At 40.1% G+C, this 22,348-nt stretch overlaps 1 protein-coding gene across 1 annotated transcript in view; it reads right to left on the bottom strand.

The window, feature by feature from the left end:
• Positions 1–22,348, bottom strand: part of ARRDC1 (arrestin domain containing 1) — a 980,794-nt gene that overhangs the window by 212,962 nt on the left and 745,484 nt on the right. Inside the window, exon 4 of the mRNA XM_044057927.1 lies at positions 9,817–9,971. Coding sequence (XP_043913862.1) covers positions 9,817–9,971 — 155 coding nt within the window. The remainder of the gene's footprint in view (positions 1–9,816; positions 9,972–22,348) is intronic.

Raw genomic sequence — 22,348 nt, 5'->3', positions numbered from 1 at the left:
TTCAATCACCATGTATCCACTACTTAAGAAATTAATTTTTCAGTGCACAGCCTATTACTAACTGTATGTTATTTAGGTAGAGGGATGGGATCATTCCACTGTATCTGGCACTTATTAGACTGTCCATTAAATATAATGCCGCTTCGGTGTATACCTGTCCGAACACAACACAACATGAATGACCAAAAGGCTTCTTTCCCAAGAAAATGAATGGCCTAAATCATAAACACTATATTGACCATCTGAAAGCCTTTTCCCTTTTCTCAAACAGGCTACTTAGGGTCAATGTCTGCCTTGCATACACAGCCACAACAGATCCGATCCTCACTGACCTACTGCACATCCTCAAGTCTAATGGTGGAATAAACACCCACACAGGAGATCTTAATCTTTTCTGCAATACAAACAGAACATAATGGAGGGATAGGTAAGTATCACAGAGAATACCACTTCTTGGAATTATCTTCCTCTCCACATATATTATTCAAATATAATCTGTACAAATCATTTATAGGATCATAGACAGTTACTAGGCTAATGGCCCCGGGGCCCTTACAAGCACAGCCAAGAGTTTATCCCAAAAAAACCCTCAGTCAGCACCTGTCACCCCTGTCAGTGAGGAACACAAGTGGAATCCCTGGGACAAATGTGTGGTTTCCCATCCACTCATCAAGGTTGCACTTGAAGGGGGTCAGAGAGATACTCTGATGTGTATGGGAAATCTATTCCAGAGACAGGACAGCCTCTGTGAAACAAACCTGTCTCTCTAGCAGGTTTTGTTGATGTTGCATATTAGATTCAGGCCTTTTGAGCGGGTAATGCACGAGGAGTTAGACCTATGGATATGGAGCATTTTTAGTAGGGCAGGGTCCGTGATTGCCTTGTAAGCGAGACACAGATCACCTCTGAGCAATCTGTATGAGTAGAGTGATAGTGATTTGAATCTGCCCGCACAGGACAGGTATTGGAGGCCATGGATTCTCTTTGTGAGGTACTTCTGTGGCCTTTCCAGTTGGTGCAGATGTTTGGAGAGGTACATACCAAACAGGGCATTATACTCAATTATTGGTCTAAAGAGGTAAGAGTATAGAGCAGTAATAACCTCCTTTTTTCTGGATGCAATACCTTGGTTGGGAAAAGTACAGTTTTCTACCTAGCATAAATGTAGATGTCCGATAGGTATGCATCTGCAGTCATAACATATGGGCTGTCCTGCCTCAGGCAGCCCAAAGTCTGGGTCTGGCCTCGGCTGATGTCGCACTTGCTCCGACGTCAGAACGTCTGGGGTATAAAAGCATCAGCCAATGCCATTTTCCTCAGTTTTTCTTGCCCCAGATGCCAGGTGCCCTCTAAGAAGGCTAAATTTGGAAAAAATGCCAAAAAATTGTAAAAATATATACATATATATAACTATATCAATACAAACAAATATACCACAACAGATTCCCCCAGCTAGCTAACAGAGGGGTAAGCACCCTAGGAATACCACAGAGGGGAAGGAGGGAGGGTAAACCTGACTGCAGATGCATACCTATCGGACATCTACATTTATGGTAGGTACAAAACTGTACAATGTCCTTCAAGGATGCATCTGCAGTCATAACATATGGGTAGAATACCATAGCCAATCTGGGGGTGGAGGCACTAAGAAAAAGATGGTGTAGTTAAGAGACCCTGCAGGACTGCAGTAGCAAAGCCTGCTCTGGATCTGGAGTATAAGGGTAAATTGTAATGCTTGGCAAAAGTATGCACGGAGCTCCAGGTAGCAGCTTCTAAAATGTCCTTGGTAGCCACCCCTCTTAGGAAGGCTGTAGTGGTGGCTGTGGCTCTCGTGGAATGAGGCCTAATATTCACAGGAACAGTCTTTCCATGAAAGGAGTAGCAAAAGCTAATGCAATTTCCTATCCATTTTGAGATTGTCTGTTTGGAAATTGCTTTTCCTTGTGTCCCAGCAGCATATGCTACAAACAGTTGGTCAGTCTTTCTGTAACTTTTAGTTCTGTCCAAGTAGTAGCATAATTGTCTATGGATATCCAGAGTGTGTAGTAGTTTCTTCCCTTTATTTTGTGGATTTGGGAAGAAAGTAGGCAAATGAATTGCTTGGTTCAAGGATACTCTAGATACCACCTTTGACATAAAGGTTGGGTTGGTTCTTAATGAGACTCTGTCCTGATGAAAAATAAGAAATGGCTGCACTGCCATTAAAGCTTGTAACTCGGATACTCTTCTTGCTGAAGTTATGGCCAGAAGGAATGCAGTTTTCCAAGATAGAAACTGTGAATCTGCCGATGCTGCTGGTTCAAATGGAGGAAGTGTTAGTTTTTCCAGCACAAAGTTAAGGTCCCAAGTAGGTAAAGGTGGTCTCCTTGGAGGATTGATGTTTTTGATTCCTCTGAGAAATTGCCTTAAGAGGGGATGCGAAAAGACAGGAGGATTTGCATTGTATTCTGCTGAAATTGCTGAGGCATGTATTTTAATGGAAGAATAAGATAGGCCATCGTGGAACAATTCTGCTAAGTATTCCAGTATATGTGCCATGTTCATCACTGTCACATCAAGGCCTTTTGTTGTGTTCCAACTGAGAAATCTTTTCCATTTTGCTGAGTATGCCTTCCTTGTGGAAGGGTGACTTCCATAATAATGTCCTTTACCCTCTGGGATAAGCTGTCCTGGGAAGGAGTCATGGTATTCTCCAGGCAGTTAGTTGCAAGGTCTTTAGGTCGGGATTCAGGATCTTGTAATTGTTCTGCGTCAGAAGAAGAGGCCATAATGGGAGAGGCCACGGTTTCATCTGTGATAAGCTCTTCAACAGTGGGTACCAATGCTGCCTTGGCCAGTCTGGAGCTATCAGAATCACTTTTGGCTGTTCTGCCCTGATCTTCAGTAAAACCTTGGACATTAATGGGATTGGTGGGAAAGCATAGACTTTTCGGGCTTTCCAGCTGAATGAGAGAGAGTCCACCTTCCATGCTTGTGGATGGTATGTCCTTGTGCAAAAAATTTTCAGTTGATGATTGTGGAGAGAGGTGAATAGATCTAGCTCGGGCCTTCCCCATGCCTGTGTTATGAGTAAGAAGATGTCTGGGTGCAGCATCCATGCATCCGTGGTAGTTCTGCTTAAGCTGTCTGCCAGAGTATTGTCTTTCCCTGGCACGAACTGGGCCTGTAGTTGTATATTTTGTTTCAAACAAAGATCCCATAGATTCATAGCCAGTCTGCATAGAGGGTAGGAATGCGTGCCTCCTTGCTTGTTTATGTACCACATAACTGTGGTGTTGTCTGTCCTTATTAGCAGGTGGCCTTGTTGAAGGAAAGGTTTGAAAGCCTCGATTGCATGCATCACTGCCAGCATTTCCTTTTGGTTTATGTGCATTTGCATCTGCCCTTGAGACCATAGGCCTTGGATACATTTGTCCTCCATGTGCGCTCCCCAACCTCGGTCTGAAGCGTCCGTGGTGATGATTTGGTTTGCTTTTGGTTTCAAGAAAGGCAACCCTCGGTTGGTCTGGCAGGCTAGAGGCCACCACAGGAATTCCTTCTGAAGGCAAGGCATGATTGGAATCAGAATTTCTAAGCTGTGACTGTGCTGAGTCCATACACTCCTTAGGTACCATTGTAATCTTCTCATATGCAGCCTGGCTTGTGGGATTAATATTATGCGGGATGCCATGAAACCCAGGGCCTGCAGGATTTTCCTTGCAGTTAGTTGAGTTTGTCTTTTCAGATTCTTGAAGTAATCTGGAAGTTGTTTCTGCTTTTCCTCTGTGAGAAAGGCCATTTGGGTGGTTGTATCCAGATCTGCACCCAAAAAGGTTATCCTTTGGGATGGCACAAGTCTTGATTTTTGGATGTTGACTGTGTATCCCAAGGCCTGTAGCAGCTGGACGGCATAGTTCAAGTCCTTTACCAATTTTGTCTTGCTGTCCGCTTGTATCAGGCAGTCGTCCAGATATGGGTAGATTTGAATCCCCTGAAGTCTGCAGTGTGCAATTACTGATGCCAGGCATTTCGTGAACACTCTGGGCGCAGTAGATAAGCCAAAGGGAAATGCTGAGAATTGATAATGCTCTGATCCTGCAAGAAATCTGAGGTGTCTTCTGCAACTTTGTCGAATGGGGACATGCAGGTATGCCTCCTTGAGATCTAGAGTCACCAGCCAAGACTCCTTGCCCAGCATGGGAAGAAGTTGCTGTAGGGTCAGCATCTTGAATTTCGGCACAATGAGGTAAGTATTCAGTGCGGACAGATTGAGAATAGGCCTCCATTGTTTTTCTTTTCTTGGAACAAGGAATAGCCTTGAATAAAAACCTTGGCCTTGTTCTGAAAGAGGAACCTTTTCTATGGCTTTCATTTGTAGTAATTTGGTGATTTGCTTCAAAGCCTCCGCCCTCTGATTTGGTGGCAGGTCTGGCATTCCTTGTCTTTTTGGCAATGTGTGGAAATGGAACCTGTACCCTTTGTCTATTATTTGCAGTGTCCATGAGTCCCTTGTAATGTAATGCCAATTTTCTGAAAATAAAGAAAGCTTTCCGCCCAGTGGTGCTTCTAATTGAGCCCTGGTCGGTGGAGTCAGAGGTAAGTCATTGTGTTTGTCCTGGTGTAGCAGTTGTTGTTGCTGTAGCTGCATTACCTCTCTGGTTGGATGGCTGCCACTGCAGATCTCTGTAGTGGCCTCTAGCTTGCCCCCTACCTCTGGTACGCCTGTTCCTGCCTCTCTGTAGTCTGTCTGAATCTGGAAAGGACCAATTTTTAGTAGGCCAGTTTCTGCTGAATCTCAGTGGTTGTACCTGCAGAAAATCCTTGACTGTTTGCACAGATTTTGCCTTTTCTTCCTACTTCTTTAAGACCTCCTGGGCTGTGGAACCAAATAATTTTTGTTTTTCCATTGGAGCATCCAGGAGCTTAGCTTTAACATGGTCCGGTAGAGCTTGTTCCTTCAACCAGGCATGCCTTCGTATAACTGCCCCTGTCATTGCTGACCTACCTGAAGCTTCCAGTGCATCATAGCCACATTGCAGAAAATGGTTGCTAACCTGCTGTGAGTTATGTACCAGATCCTGAAGAGATTTACGGTCAAGAGGCTCAGAGGAGGAAAGTTTCTTATACAATTCATCTAACAAATACTCTTGGTACTGAATCTTATGGAACTGACAATTTAATGCCCTCATAGAAAGAGTTGCAGAAGTATATACTTTCTTTCCCCATCGCTCTAAAGCTCTAGATTCCCTTTCAGAAGGTAAAGGATTTTTAGCAGTGACAGCTGCAACCCCTTTAGGGCCCTGTGAAATGGTTTCTGGGTCTGCAGTGTGGGCCTTGTACAGGTGAAAGTGAGAATCCGGAACCTTGTAGTACCTATCTGGTTTGGCAGGAGCCGGAGGCAGAGAATCAGGGGCTGTACTAGCATCAGAGTACACATCATCAACAACATTCAAAACAGGAGGAATAGCCAAAGGCCTATGCTGAGGTAAATGTAAAAAGGTCCTTAATCTTTTTCTGGAATGAGAAAATTCCTGGCCCTGCCATTGGAAATGCTCCCTCATGGAATGCAGTGTCTCACCAAAAGAAAATTCTTCAGGAGGGGAGGCCGAAGGAATAGATTCTTCAGCATCAGAATCCTCGTAGGCCGAATAAGCCTCCTGCTGGTGCTCTGACAACACAGATTCATCCGTAGACTCATCTGAAGAGTGGGGGTCAGAGGGCTCAACTCTGGGCCTTTTATCTGGAGATGGAAGAGGGCCCTTGTCCGGGTGAGGTTGAGAACCTCTAATTAAGGAGATAAGGTCCTCTGCTAAGCTGAGAATTTGAGTGCTGGTAGAAGGCCTCTGAGAGGTAGACTTGGGAGGCAAGGCTTTGGCAAGACTGGCAGCTTTAGCCCTAGAGAAGGCCTTAATGCACATGGATGCAGGGGGTCTGGCTGCACCACGTGCAGGGGTGGATTTGTCTAAAGGAATGGTGTCGGACATGTCCTGGACACCGGTTAGTTCAATAACCGACTCGGCCGGAGCCTCCGAGGCCGAGGAGTTCGGTTGTAAGGTTTCGGTAATAGGAAGCACCGAGGACTCGGTTTCAGCCGAAACTGAGACACTCGCGGTAGGCCTGACCGAGGTTTCAGCCGAAACCGCGGACTGTGAGGGTCGGTCCTTGTCCTTCCGTTTTTTAACTGTATGTGAAGTCGGAGTCTCCGAAGGCATTATATAAGCAAAGTTAGTCCCAAAATATTCCTCTGCAAACTCCGACCGATGAAGGAAGCACAGGCAGAGCAGGCTGAGACGTCGTGGTCTGGGCCTAAGCAAGGTAGACAGTAAGAGTGGAAATCCTTATGAGGTATTTATTTCCCACAAGTTAAACAATTATTTACTTTATCTGACATCGTCTGAGGCAAGAAAGAGTCCCCAACGGGGTACTTAGCTTTTTCAAAGTCTTCGGTAGCTGAATCAAAGGAGCTGGCCGACCGGCACTTGCGAACTGTTTCTGCTTCGGGCACCGCGCAGCAAGAAAGACTGAGGAAAATGGCGTCGGCTGATGCTTTTATACCCCAGACGTTCTGACGTCGGAGCAAGTGCGACATCAGCCGAGGGCAGACCCAGACTTTGGAATCCGTCCGACCGAAGGGCTGCCTGAGGCAGGACAACCCATATGTTATGACTGCAGATGCATCCTTGAAGGACATCTTCAAATTCACCCCTGGTTTGGCAACCTTATCCCTTATGGATAGGAGTAATATTTAAATGTTCTACCCAGATCTGAGCTATTCGTACTTAAATTCGAATGGCTAAAGACTTCTTTAGAAGCCTAGACCTGCATTCCCATGATCCTCATGGATCAATAGCCTAATAAGTACCCCATAAGGCAATGGTCAATGAGTGAAGAAGACAATGGTCCCATCTAAATAACCACCAATAAGCTATGATGGCAGCTGTGGCCCACAGTTAACAGCCAACTATTTGCGCCTTGCAAGTAACAGTCGATAAGCAATGAAAATACTATGCCCTCCGTGTAAAAGCGAATGAGTAATGATATAATGTTTTGTTCTGACTGAAAGTGAATGAGTAATGAAGCCAAAAGTCATCTTTCCATCAGACGCCAACGTCCTGTGACGGTAATGGTATCCACCAGATAACAGACAATGAGTGATGTGGTAATGGAACCTTCCAGCTAGCAGCTAATAAGCAATGTGAAAAATGAAGGTAATAGTGTCCTTCAACCAACAGTCAATGAGTGACCATAGCAATTATTTGAAGAGTTGCCTCATCCAACCGAACTGTGATGAGAGAAGGGAAAAAAGGGACTGAAAATGCAAAGAAAACTCCAATGCTAATGGGATGTGGACATGCAGATAATGAATCTCAGTTTCTCTTCATATCTGCAGAAAACAGCAAGTAAGGTGATACAGTGTTCAGAATACTAGACGTTTTGTCTTGTGGTGAGCATGTGTAAGATGACAGCTGACTGTGTTCAAGGTATAAGTTTTGTATTGTATTTTTTTATGTTTTGGACACCTTCTTTTGGCCTTTATAACAATTATAGCTTTCTTTTCAGTCTTGCCATTAACATTCATGCAGGAGATTTGGTTTGCAACACTTTTTTTAATTTTGCATTCCTCAGCGTACTTTGGGTATACTCTGTATATAAAAAGATTAACACAATCGAAAGGGGCAAAGCTACTCACATGGGCATAATCATGCACAGTGTGTGACACAAAAACCTTCTGTGGCCACACAAAAGGAAATGTTGCAAGCATCTATTGCCACAGTCTTCTACAGAAAGCTGAAGTTCTGCTTTTTGGAGATGGAAAATACAAACATTTTTCTCAGAAAAAGCAAAGAAATCCAACAAGTTCTTCAAAGAAAATCACAGAGAAAATCAGCAATGTGACAAGTGTCACAAGAAAGAACTGCTCAAATCCAGAGGACCAGTTAAGAACTCTTGTGACAATCACATTATTGCTTTCTGAGATTCCATGCTGATAAAGCTAATGTGTTTTGCTATGGAAAAAAAACCCATCATTGCTGCTGCCATGAAGAAGCAGGATTACCAATATGTTCAGATGCCAGTAACTTTAGGGAACAGCAGGAAATTTGAAAGATTGTTGTACTTTTTTTTTTTTTTAACACTCAAGTTATGAATAAGAAAGTATAACTCCTGACCTCCTGCAGCAAAACAGAAATTAACACATTAAAAACATTCCTGAAAGAAATCTTTGCTCCCGTGTACCCCACAACATGGGGAAAGGGTGACAATTCCTTTAGGGCAGGCCACTACTATCAACGCAAAAAATGAACAATGAAAAATGAATGTGTGTGTGACAAGGGCAATGACAGAGACAAACTCTGTGCATAATAATCCATTTTATTTTGCTGTACAGACAAGTTTACTTTTAACACATGTCCATTTAGTAGTACTGACTCCATCTGCCTCTAGCATATATGCTTAGTAATGAAATTGGATAGTAAAGTCTCAAGTTTGGAAAGAGTGTAAATGTATCTAGTTCCACAGATGCCTCACTTTCTCATTAATAATCACTTTAGTATATATAGATATGGATCTACAATTAGTACACAAACCAGGAAACTTTCCAATGAGAAACCATGAATCAGTTAAGTCAACAAAGGAAAACGACGACTATAAAAGCACCATAAAAAAGTATCCCTCCAACCCCACATCTCAATATTCTAACACTTTCAAAATCAAGACCTTTCTGTAGCAATACTATTTGTAATAACAGAACACTTCTCCTTCAAATAAGGGTTATAACTCTAATGGAGTAAAATTAAACAAGAACAGGCCAGATGGAATTTTTCATGCAGTATATTCATTTTAGGGAGATATGAAAAAGTCCAGACTAGAACAAATTAACTGATGTTTGTTTTTAAGCATGACAGATATTTATCCATTCAAATCAGAGTCATCTAGCTCTATATTATGGGTCTTTGTATGTATGCTTCCCTTCTGACAGATGAGTTATTCAGCTGCACAGCCTGAGTTCAAGGCTAGAGAGGAGGAGGCCAAAACCTTCAATGCACATATAATCCCAAGACAAAAGCGCTTATCTTTGGTTTATTTTTTTAACTATTTGGCTTATTAAAGATTCTGTTTTTACTTTTTGAGCATATTTTTACTGTTCAGCTCAAGTTCGTTATCCCCTGTGGGCGTGGTGTGGTTTTGCTTTCATGTGGAAGGAAATGAAAGCACATAGTGAAAACTCACTTGGACAAAGGAAGGAGAAGCAACTCTGCACAGAGGGCCACCCAAATGAAAATCAAACTGAAGTACCCAGAGCTGGGAGGAAGCAATGCTAACTGCTGTACCACTGTGATGCCCTAATGCAATCCAACTTTCTGAAAATTACAACAGCCCCAAAAGCTACTGGCTACGAATTATTAGTCAATATTAACAATGTTTACATGAGTTGAATGGACAAGAAAAAGTGTCCAAGTATGAATGCAAGTACATTTTTGGTAATTGCCTGGTGGATTATTCTTCAAAAACAAGGAATTGGAATCTGTCTAATTTGTTATACAGGCAGGAGTCACAGAGTGTAAGTGGCTAGTTTATCTGTTACTGGCTGAGTAGTGTTAGCTTTTGCTGAGTAAAGCTTAAGGCTTGTATCTCATTTTTTCTATATATTATAACATACACATCTAAAGCAAAAGACAAAACTGTATGAATTCATGCTCTAAAGAAAGCAGGTTGGATTATTTTGGCTCCCCTAAATCAATTATGATTTAAATATATAAAAGCTGAACAGCACCGCATAGAGGGGAAACCAATCTGCCCTCTACAGTTAGGCACATATCTTACTAGCTAACTTCATACCTCAACATCAGGCACTTCATTCAGGTTTAGAAGGTTGAGGATGTAAAATATTTTCTCGCATTTATAATCCTTTGCAAACCTTGGCGTATCAATTACAGCTCGGATTCGATGATGGATCTTCCCAAAAGGGCCTTCAAAGGAGGTGGGTGCCATTGCTTATAAAAAAACAACAAAAATTATAGGTTATAAAATTCCTTTTGTCAGTGAGCAAATACATTTATTTTAATTTCTAAACAAAATTATTTTCAAAAGTAGCCAGATGAGTCAAGTACTATCTTTCTACAATCCTAACACATCCTAGGTACATAAGCAAGGTTTTGTGGGGCCTGTACCCACTTCCTATGATCCAGTATGACAGACCTACTGCATCCCTTAATCAGCTGTGCAAGCACTCTGGAACCAATGACTATGTTGCACTAGACAAACATTGCTTACCTAAAGGGAAAGCAGTATCTGCAATTTATTACAGTAATCCCAAGTCACTGCTCCTTCCTCTCTCCAAAAAACACTGACCTTAAATGGGCTGTTACTGTGGTAAGCAGTAAACCATTCCTCCACTCCAACACCTCTACACTGACAACAACAGTAAAAGTTAAGAAATGCAGCCTGTTCTCTGCAGAATTTAAACCAACAAGGTGCATACAGTTTTGTCTAAAGCACATAGAGAAATACATATTTTTGTGTGGTGATTTGTAGATGTCATGTCAACAGCAATCAGAGGGAGGTACAGTGCTGTAAGGAAGATGCATGCTGAAAGTTTACCTTTCAGAGGATACAACACACATGCCAACATGGGATAAAAAATATGTAAGTCACCAACTGAATCACAAACTGTAGGTGGAAAAGCAGCAATGGAATGTGCAAAGCCAAGAAACAAATTGCTAGCTAATCAAAAGGACTGCAAGGTCAGAAAATCCAGGTAAAACTACAAGCAGGCCTACGATTTTATGGTCAAGAGTTGTGGTGCTGACTGGTATGATGACATGGGCTGAGGCTACTGGAAAATTACTTATTTTTTCCATTCTTTTTCAAATGCACAGCTACGGTTTACTTCACAGTTGTGCAAGGTGGATGCAAGCGATGCAGCTGTTAACACATGATGAGGCCTTGAGGAAATAATGACAAAAGGCAATCCCTTCAAACCCAGTGAACTTCACGTACCTCCAATTTCTCCAGTGTAGTTTACTCTCACTCTTTTCTAAATAATCCACTTCCTGTTCCTTTACCTCTGTTACAATATTCACTGCTTTAAGTATAGTTACTTCAGACTTTTATTTATTTATTTTACATTTGTTTACCGGGATAGTCCGACTGGACACAGGCCCATTTACAGCGGAGGCCTGGGGAGAAAAGCTCCGTACAATTAACACTAATAGTAAACACATACAGTACAAGTCAGACATAGAATATAACAGCTGTAAGGCACTTTTATACAGACAATAGCAAAATCTTAAGTCATACAGAAGATTACATTTAGGGGATTGCAGTGGAGATTCCTGAGTATGTAGCAGAACACAGAAATCTGCAAGAGTTGCTAGTTATTTGTTACCAGGTGGGGGTTTTATGTGATGCATGGGCATAGCCAAGAATTCATTAGGTGTGCTTTGAGAGAGTTTTCAAATTGTGTAGTTGAAGAAACAGATGTCAGAGGGGTGGGAAGGTTGTTCCACTTTCTATCTATGTTGTGGGAGAATAGAGTTTTCCCTGCAGAGTTTTTGGCTTTAGAGATACAGAAGAGAGATTTTTCAGACGAGCAGAGGGGCCGATTTGATACGTAATGGGTTAGGAGTTGTTTTAGGGATAAGGTTTTGTCAGGATAATACATGATATTGTAGGCAAGTATTAATTGGTGAGAGTTAAGTAGTTGAGGAAATGCAAACCATTTTAGCCCTCATAAAGCCTGACAGTGATGGGTTTGGAAGGTGGAGTTATTAGCAAATTTGGCAATTTTATTGTAGCAAGATTCAAGTTGTTCAAGGTCCTGTTTTCTTGTGTGGGTAAGGATTGGTGCGGTGTTCGTAAGTGTGGACAGTACGTGTGTTTGGACTAGTGTAATTCATGCCTGATCAGATAGGAATTTTCTATGTCTGTATAAAGTACCCGATTTTTTGTGGACCTTTTTAATTGTTTGTGATATATGGACATCAAATAGTAGCTTATTGTCAATTGCTACATCAAGGAATTTGGTGTGGTCAGTGGGGGGGAGATGTTAGTACCATTTTTGGATGTGATTGTAAAAGGTTGTTGGGTGGTTTTAGTTTTGTTGGGAGTAAATATGAGTAATTTTGTCTTGTAGGGATTGAGGATGAGCTGGATCTGGGTAATCCAGCTTTCCATGGAGGTAAAAGATTCCCGTGTAAGTTTTGTAGGGTAGTGAGTGATGGTGCAGAGCAGATGAGAGTTGAGTCATCTGCATACTGTACGAGTGTGGCATGCTGGGTGGAGGTATGAAGGTTGTTTGTAAATATAGAGAAGAGTAGTGGGCCCAATACTGAACATTATGGGACTCCTATGGTGGTTGGAAGTAGGGGAGATAGTTTGCTTTGCCATTGGACAGATTGTTGTTTGTCTGATAGGTAGCTTTTAAACCAGGGTACTGTGGAGGGGGTAAAGAATAGGGAGGCCATGGAGTCTAGTAATATGGTGTGTGACACCATATCAAATGCCTTAGATAGGTCTAAGAATATTGCTGATATGAAGTTCTTGTTTTTGTGTAGGTTAACTGTATTTGTAAAGGAGAGGAGAGCGATAGTAATGCTATGGTGCTGCCGGAAGCCATGTTGTGTAGGAGAGAGGAGATTGTTAGAGTTCAGGAATTGCATAACTTGAGAGTGAATGCACCTTTCAAGTATTTTAGATAAGGGGGGGTAGGATGGCTATGGGACGGTAGTTAGAGAAATCATAAGAGTTTCCGTCTTTATGAAGAGGGATTACATATGATACTTTCCACAGCTGTGGGATGTAGGATTCCTGAATGGAGCGGTTAATAAGGATGGAAACAGGGTAAGACAGGGAGTCAGCTGCTATTTTTAAGAAATTGGCTGGTAAGTTGTCTGCTGCAAGAGTTGAAGGTTTAAGTTTTTGCAGCAGTTTAACTGTAGTGGTAGGGACAGGTGAGAGGGTAAAGGAGGGGTCATTATTAAGGGGTTGGTTTGGGGTGTGTGAGTGGTTGTTTTTGGAGAGTCGAGTAGATAAGGATAGGATGGTTTCTGTGAAATGGTGGTTCAATTGGGAAGCAATGTCTTTAGTGTTGTTGTCAGTGGTTGGAGTTGGAGTGGATGTTTTACCTGGGTTAAGCAGGGAGTTGATGCAATGCCAGAACTTTTGGGGGTCTCTCGTGTGTTTGTTTTGGATATTAAGGAAGTAGGTTTGTTTATTGAGTTTGTTTTTTTTTTTTCTTGATTTCTTAATTTTTGGTAATTTTGTTTGGATAAGTTTGTGTTTTCTCTTTTCCATGCTTTCCAAGACTTATCTCTAGCTTTTAGTAGGGTTCTTGTGTCCCTGCTTAGCCAAGGTGTATAGTTTGTCTTAACTTTGATTTTTCAAATGGGTGTAACTGAATTTAGGACAGTAATAAAAGTGTTGTTAAAATAGTCGACAGCTTGGTCCAAACCTAATGTTAGTAGTGGGTCCCATTTACAGTGTATTAGGATATGGTTAAGATCTTGTACATTCATTTTGCTGACTTTGATTTATATTTTCTAGTAATTGCTTTTCCAGCAGCAACCAGAGTTAAACTTAACAAGGCCTTACTATGTCTAGGCAATGCAGATCCTGTATCCCAGCTGAAAAACATAATTTCCTTAGTTATACTCATTTGTTCTCCCAGTATTCCTGACACAGTACCTTGTAGGGAATTTTTAAAGTGTGCCAACTTATTACACTCCGAGAACATGCCCACAGGTAATGTGTTCCACCCCATTACACCTCCAACATTTGCCACCTACCTGAGGAAAAAAATCTTTGGATTCTGCTTGGGGTATAAAAGTATCTTTGTAAACACTTCCAAGCAAAAATCCTAAATCTTTTAGATTTTGTTGCATACTTGGGAGTCATACACATGTCCTCCCATTGTTTCTTTGCGAATTGTAGTTTTCTGCTTGTATAATGTACAAGAACCTTAACTGTGTAGCTCTAAAATATCCCTTTAAATCAGGTAATCCTAAACTTACTTGTTCTACTGGCAGGATCAATGTATCCCACTGGACTCTTGCCTCTTCCCTGCCCAAATAAAATCCTTCAACTCTTTATTAATTACTATCCACAACTTCTCCTCTAGTTGTTAAACATATGCCTGCTCTAGTACAAAATTAAATGGACTAAAAACATTTTTATTGCTTGTATCTTTGCTTTTCCTATACGTAGTCAAGAGCTTCCAGTTTCTAGTGTTTGTATTATCTTTTGTTTGTTTATTCTCTTCCAACATATCCTTAGCTACCATAATAAAATCCTTTTCAAGCCACACTCATAAATACTTCATTTTATCAAGTACCCATAACTATGGGTACTGCTGAACCAATTCATGTGTAGGTACATATTATAGCTATAACCTTTGTTTTATCTTCATTAATTTTATATACAGTGGAAACCTGGAATTGTCTCAGAATGTTCCAGAACACCTGGATGTCTTTTTCTGATTCCATCACATAAAAAACAATACCATCCACAAATAAAGCCAACTTTTCTTGAACACCATACCAATTATAGCTTTGAATTTCTGAATCCATTATTTTCTTTGCCAATGGATGTAAATATACCACAGATAAATGGGAGAGAAGACACCCTTGCCTGGTTCCTCTGTTCACACACAACACATCAGACAGGAACCCTCCCACTTTGACTTTTTCCTCTGATCTCTCACATATCCTTCTAATTAACCTTATTATTGTATCAGGAAATGCAAATGCTTCCACTTCCCTACTCATAAAATCCAAGCTTAATCTCTTGAATGCTTTCTCTGCATTCACCCACCAATAACAATGGTGTTTTCTTGCTTTCTGCCTCAATCTAGATTATCAGTGTTCTATTAATGTTGTCAAATGTTTGCCTCCCCTCCACAAAACCACACTGGTCCATATCTATCACCTTTGCCATTCTTTTAGCCATTACAGGCAAATTTATAATCATGGTTTAAAACTGAAATGGGCCTATATGAAGCTGGATCAGATAGGTCTTTACTGTCTTTAGGTATTACAGCCACCACAGCTTATTTCATGGATGTTAATGTTTCCCCTCCTTTTAAAATACTGTTAAACAAAAGCTTCCAAATCTTTATCACTATCTTCCCTCCTAGCTTCCAAACTTCCACTAGGACATACATCATTTTTATCACATCTCCTCCTATCTTAAATGTTAGTTGTTGTCTCATCTACTTCTAACTTTGGCATAGTTAAGTATTCCATAAGTAGTTATATTTATGCTTTTTCTTGATTTCCCAACTTTTCTGCCTTATACAAATTTAAATAAAATTTCCAAAATATAGCCACTATCTCTACAGGATATCTGGTTATTTTTCTTATAAGCTCCCCAAGTTTGGCAAGAAACCTTTCTACTTTGTCACCTAAATTAATGTGCAAAAAGATTTTGCGCTCTGGAGTTATCAAAAACAGTAGCTTAACAGCAGTATTTTGAAATTCATGCATTTATTCAGGTACTCCCTTATTTTCTCTTTAGCACTCTGCCATTACATCTCTTCTTGTTCTGTGCAATTCCTCTTATGTTGTAATACTTTAACCTTTTGTCAGCCCTGTAAATATTTCTTATTATTTTTAACCAGATCTCTCTGTTTTACTTCTACCCTATTTTTAAACTCCACTTTCATTTTAACCCACTCACTAGCCATACCGTCCGGAATATCTTCCATGTTCCCTAATAATGTCCACTACCTATTCCTTAAATTCTTCTCTTTTTAACAGGTAGGTGGGGAAGTGCCAGTGTCTCATCTTTCCTTCATTACACTGAATTTTTATCTTGGTAATTATTGGTGCAGGATTTGAAATAGTTATTGGATGTTGTATCAAAGTTCTCAATTAAATGCACATGTTCCTGGGAAATATAACTGCAGTCTAGTCTAGCGCACTTACTGTACCTTGCGGAACATGTAAATTATTTTCTAGTTCATATTACTGAGTACATATCTTTCTTATCAAATATTTTCATAAATTTCTTTTGAAATCTACACTCTTTTGTTATATTTTCCCTTGCAGGCCACAGAGATATGTCCTTACTGTTGCAAATCAAATTTCAGTCCCCACCTACAAGTAATATTCCCTACTGAAAGATGATTATTTTTCCCCAAATGTTTTAAGCTCCATAATAGCAGTTTTAGGTGGAATACATTGTTACAAAAAGAGGTACTGCCAGCACAACTAGCTTGAATTTCGCAAATAATTATGTCATTTGTGAATCAAAATGATTTATGTAAGATGCTTGTGTTACAAATATATTAGAACCGTATGCCATGTGTATATCAAACATGTTTGCACAGATGTTTGCTTTGAAAAAGTATTTGTAAAGTGCAGCAGATTTTTAAAAAATCTGAAATTAAATCACTTTATAGGCTAGGCCATAAAGATGCTATCTTACAGGTTTCAAGACAGCCAGAGACACAAAATCTGTAATAGGAAGCTTTCTGTATTGTCTTTGGGTGAATTAATTGCCACTCAGGAAGAGTAGAAGTCTTTAGCTGTTTTACGACCTCCAGAAGCTCAACAGATATGAGCAGAAGCCCTTGTGTGTGTATTTTTATGGGTAGGTGCTAAATGCTGCCAGCAACAGGGGTTTTGCCTAGGAACTAGAAGTCAGATGACAAGTGATGCCACTCTGCAAGCTATCCCAGCAGTAATATTTTGGATATTATTTTGAGAAGTATCTTAGAGTGAGACATAGCATTCTTTATTCTGGGCCTGATAAGAAGAACCATTCAGCACATCACCTGTCTTGCTCTATTTTAAGTTATTACGTTATAGTAATTCTCTTAGTTACAGTCAGGAATATAGTGAAGCTTAGTTTAGATATTAGTTTTCTTTATTTGCTCAAGACTTATTTCAGTGTTGTTTTAAATATTTCCTGTGAATTTGAACTCTAATGTCACTGTGAATATATACTTAGTATTTTCTTGTTCTTTTATTTATTATTAAATATATTTAAACCTTTCATTGTGGTTGATCTTAGTTGAGATTGAAGTTATGAAAGTACTTGCATATTTATTTGGTGACACTGTGTGGGCCACTCCTAACAGCCTTACTCTTGGTCAGACTACCATATGTATTAATATTAATTTCACTCAGTATATTGGATACCCTTGGAAGAGCCTTAAGGTAGCTGGCAGAAGGGTTCTGGGGGCAGTGAAAACTACCTTATATTCTGGGCAAGAGGGGCACAGTGTGTGTGTGTGTGTGTGTGTGTGTGTGTGTGTGTGTGTGTGTGTGTGTGTGTGCAGATATCAAATCTCAAAGAGTGTATATGTCAGATGCTTGGGCAGGGACACGAAGCACTGATTGAAAAGAGTGTTGGAGGACTTGGCTTGGAACCCTGGCTAAGGACTTAATAGGAACAAAGCACTTGTAAGGGGATCCTACAAAGATAGAGTTGTAGTGTAAGCCAAATTCTTTATTAATCCACAGTAAAAGCAGTCCAAAAAAATGATCACAACACCCATGCAGACGGACAATAGAGGTACGACTGCTGAATTCTACACAAATGCACTTTATAAGCACTTATCATGAGGGCATGGATCATGCTATCCCTAACAGAACCAACTTGCTATCCTCCAAAAAAAGGAAACCAATCTGATGGTCCCCTACCATAAACAAACTCTACAACAGAAGAAAGAAACGGTTGCAAAAAAGAGTAAAATCCCATGATTGGAGGAACTCCCTCGTCAGCCTCAGTAAGAAGCTGAGATCCCTCATAAAACCCTCCAAAGCTAGTTACGAAAACAAAATCACCACTGATTCTAAAGACAACCACAAAGCATTCTATAGCTATGTCAAGAATCTCAATGGCAACACTCAGATCTGCTCTGAGTTACAGCACATTGGCACTAAATATACAGAACCAATTGATATTGCCAACATCCTGTCAGATTGGCTCAGTGCTAACTTTACCCCCCTCTCATCCCCTAAAGGGCCCATCTCTATACCGGAAGAATGCAAAGTTCCTGTAATCACGGCTGCACAGGTAAAAAACACACTCTCCAAAGTCAAGAACACAGCATCCATGGGACCTGACAACATCCCAGGCTGCATTCTACATGAACTACAGAATGAACTGGCACCCCACCTAAGCACCATGTTCAATCATAGCCTCACCTCAGGCTTTGTGCCCACTGAATGGCGCACCGATAGTTATCCCACTCCACAAAGGGGGAGCCACCACGGACCCTGGGAACTATCGCCCCATTAACCTAATGAGCCTGGTCTGCAAGACCATGGAATGTATCATCATGGAACTTATAAACAAAGACATTCGTAATCTCCAAACTCTGGACCCCACCCAGTTCGGGTTTGTAAAAGGCAGATCATGTCTCCTAAATCTGACAGACTTCTTTGAAGCAGTCACCAAAGCCGAAGACGAGGGTAAGGTGGTTCACACAGCCTATCTAAATCTCGCCAAGGCTTCTGACACCATCCCCCACTCTGAAATGATAGATAAACTCACTAAACTAGGTAAACATCCCTATGTCACAAGATGGGTTGCCAACTGACTCACTGGCAGAACTCACATTGTGAAAGTAGCAAACTCCAAATCAGACTTCAGACCAGTGACAAGTGGAGTACCACAGGGTTCAGTCCTGGGTTCTCTCCTGTTTGGTATCTACTTTTCTGAAGTAAAGGCTAACAAAGTTTGCAGATGAATGCAAACTAGGAGCCGTAATCGAAACTCCTAATGATGTGGACTTCCTACAAAATGGCCTCACTGAGACAGATGCCTGATGTCAAAGCCATGACCTCAAGTTCAATGCCAAAAAGTGCATGGTCATCCCCTCTGGTAAAAACTCTGTACCCATGAGCTACCACATAGGTGGTAGTCTACTTAACACCAAAAGTGTGTTAAGAGACCTTAGGACACAGGTGGACAGTAGTCTCTCCTTTGATAATCACACTGCCACAGTGGTCAGGAAATCCTTCTACGTGGCACACCTCATCACAAAAGGTTTCTCATCCAGGAAAAAAGAGGTCATTGTTCCCGTCTACTCATCACTCATTAGACCCATTATAGAGTATAATGCCCCTTTTGGTATGTACCTCACAAGTCATCTACACCAACTGGAAAGGCCACAGAAATACCTCACAAAGAGGATTACCGGCCTCAAACAGATGCCCTACGCAGACCGTCTCAAAAAACTCCAGCTTTACTCCGTCGAATATCGCCTACTAAGAGGCAATCTCTGCCTAAGATACAAAGCTATGTCAAACCCAGAGCTGTTGGACATGCTCCACTTAAATAAATCCCAATCCCTCTGAACTACACGTTTTAGGGACCTAAATCTTGTCACCACAATAAACAGAACATGTTGGAGGGATAGATTCCTGTTCCCCGAGACTTCCCATATTCTGGAACAAACTACCTACCTATATCAAACAAAGCTCTTCATTAGCACTCTTCAAGAAAAATCTTGATGATTGGATCAGAAATAGGAAATTCACCCCGGGGATTACCTCTGTGGCTCTGCTCAACAGGGGCACAGGAAAATAATTTTCTTGGGTGGCAAAAGCCAGGGTACCCCTTTGGCTAGACTTATATAAGCCCTAGGGCCAATAGCCCAGTACCTATCTATAAACCTAGGACTTAAAAATCCATCTAGAGTTAGAGACTTGAATTGGAGACCAAACATTTGGAACAAGAATCAGCAGAGAGACTGTGGTATTTGGAGGCTGAAGAAAAGGAGAAACAGATGGAATTACAATTAGCAGACAGACTGAGCCATCTGGAAACCAAAGAAACCATGAAAAAGAAATGCTGACTCTTTGCCAGGGTCATGGTGATAACAGGGGAAGGGAGTAACCAAACCCCACAGAAACAATAACGATCAGTAAATTTCTTCCACAATTTACAGAGGAAAAATAATAAACAGAAGGACCACCACAGCAATAGGCATAAAACAGCAGTTTAATAAAGGCAATGACAAGCGCTTTCATGTTAAATACAATGCTTCTGCAGGTCTAATACAGTGTATAAAAAACATTTAAATACCACATTTAAAAATGAAATAGCCAATCATAAAAAAACATTCACATCACATGATCTCAAGGTAAGGAATAATTAACATATCTTCTGCCCTTCAATGGTTGGCTTTAAAGGAATACAGCCATTTAATCCTGGATACCTGTCAGCTTGCTATTTCAGTATCCAGTGTAGCTCAGACCTTTCTGTGAGATTAATCAAATTCCCCCCTCTATCACTGGGATATATCTGTTGAAGTCCTGTAAATAAAAAAGTGTGCCGTTGATGTTCCAACATGTGTTTGGCAAGTGCATTCTTTATGTCCCCCTTTCTAATGTCGTATAAATGCCTAAGTATTCTATCTCTCAGTCTTCTGTTAGTCTTCCCTACATAAATACATGCACATGAATCACAAGTAGCCAAATAAACTATATGTTGAGTTGAACAATCCATGTAATGTCGAGGTATGAATTCAAAATTCATCTTGGGATGTTGAAACATCTGATTCTTAGAAATCATGTTACATGCACTACACATACGACAGGCAAACATACCAATTATTACAGAGGCACTACTGTCTGTTGTGCAATTTCTGATACCACATAAGATGTCTCTTTGGACTCAATAAATTTCTAAAACTAAAGGAGGGGGTATCTCCTATAACAAAAGTGTTTTTCTCAACAATAGTTAAAAATTTACAATTCTTATGTAGGATCTCACAAATAGGGCCTACATCATAGGTAAATTTAGCTGTATACCTTAACTTAGATGGTCTTGCTCTATTTCCAACATTAGCATACATATTAGAACAATTGGAAAAAAAAACAGCTTATAAACCATTTCCCTACCATCATATATCAATTTTCTGTGCATATTAATTTTATTTTCACTATAACCTCTTGCCATGAAATTATTACATAATAAAATCAATGTCTTTATTGAACATTACCTCCAACGTACACAGCCTAGAGACTCTCAAACTGTCCTTTGACAATGTTTGGATATACATGCCTAGGATGCATACTATAATAACTTAATAAATTATTTTTCCAACAACTTTTATGATGCAATGACATTTCAAGATGACCAGTATCATTTAGCTCCAAATGTACATCTAAAAAATCTATTGCGTTACTAGAACATGACATTGTAAATTCTAAGAAATCACTACATAATAAAAGATATTAATTCTTGTTGTGAGCCCCTCCACAAAATAAAAACGTTGTCCACGAAACGATGATAGAACAATACATGCTGACTATATTCATTTATATTCAAAACAAGTTCTTCCCATTTACTTGAAACTAAGTTCACATAGGAATTTAAACAGGGGATCCCCATTGCAATTCCCCACTGTTGCAAACTTATAGAGTCCACATGTACAAAAACTTTATTTCTCAAGATAAAATCTAACAAATGGCAATTATTATTTACAGTCACATTCCTAAGACCACCTTTATGTGTTAGGACATGTCTAACTGCTTCAATACCATAGTAATTGGGAATCGAGGTACATAAATTCCTAATACTTGGCGTGACCAACAATAAATTAGAAAAATCATTTACTTTCCTTATAAAATCATATAAGCCATTTAAAAACTGATTGATGTCCTCCAATATATTGGGAAACAATAACATAACATATTTTAACTTATTTTCTACATAAACAGAATAAGCTTGAGTTACCCAACCTTATCCAGCAAGAATCGGTCATAGAGGGGGGTTACAGTAGCATCTTTAAGAATTTTAGGTAAACCCTTAACTGTTGGTTATCTTAGGATGTGGTATATAAAGAAAATCATATAATGTCTTATCTATAGACATGTTCATTAGCATTTCATATAACACATCATGAACATATTTAGTAATGTCATTCACTCTAGGTCTATTAATTTGCAGGTAAATAGTCTCTTCATTCAGCATCAAATCCATTCTCATACAATAGTCACTTGAATTCATAATGATTACAGATCCCCCTTTGTCAGCTGGCATGGCACATATATGTTTATTATTTTCCAAGGAAACAAGCGCTTGTTGTTCCACTCTACTCAGATTTAAAAATTACTTCTTGTATATAGAGGATAAAAAGGTGCACAGATCATCCTCACAGGCCTTAATAAAGATATTGACATGTGGGGGAATTTGTGGTACAAATGTACTAGGTCTCTTAGGTACTAAATCAACAAGCATAGATTTGCCTCCAAACATTAACTTGAGGGCCATATTACGAGCAAAAAGTCTAAGGTCTAATAAAACCTCACTTACTTTAGATGAAGATACAGGGATAAAATTCAAACCCCTGTTTAGAACAGAACGCTCCACAGAGGGTGATACTTTTGATAGTTTTATTCATGTTTGAAAGGGT

Source organism: Protopterus annectens, chromosome 16.part0 (genome assembly GCF_019279795.1).
Source record: "Protopterus annectens isolate FY-2018-M chromosome 16.part0, PAN1.0, whole genome shotgun sequence".
NCBI lineage: Eukaryota > Metazoa > Chordata > Ceratodontiformes > Protopteridae > Protopterus > Protopterus annectens.
This window is presented reverse-complemented; position numbering and strand designations above follow the sequence as displayed.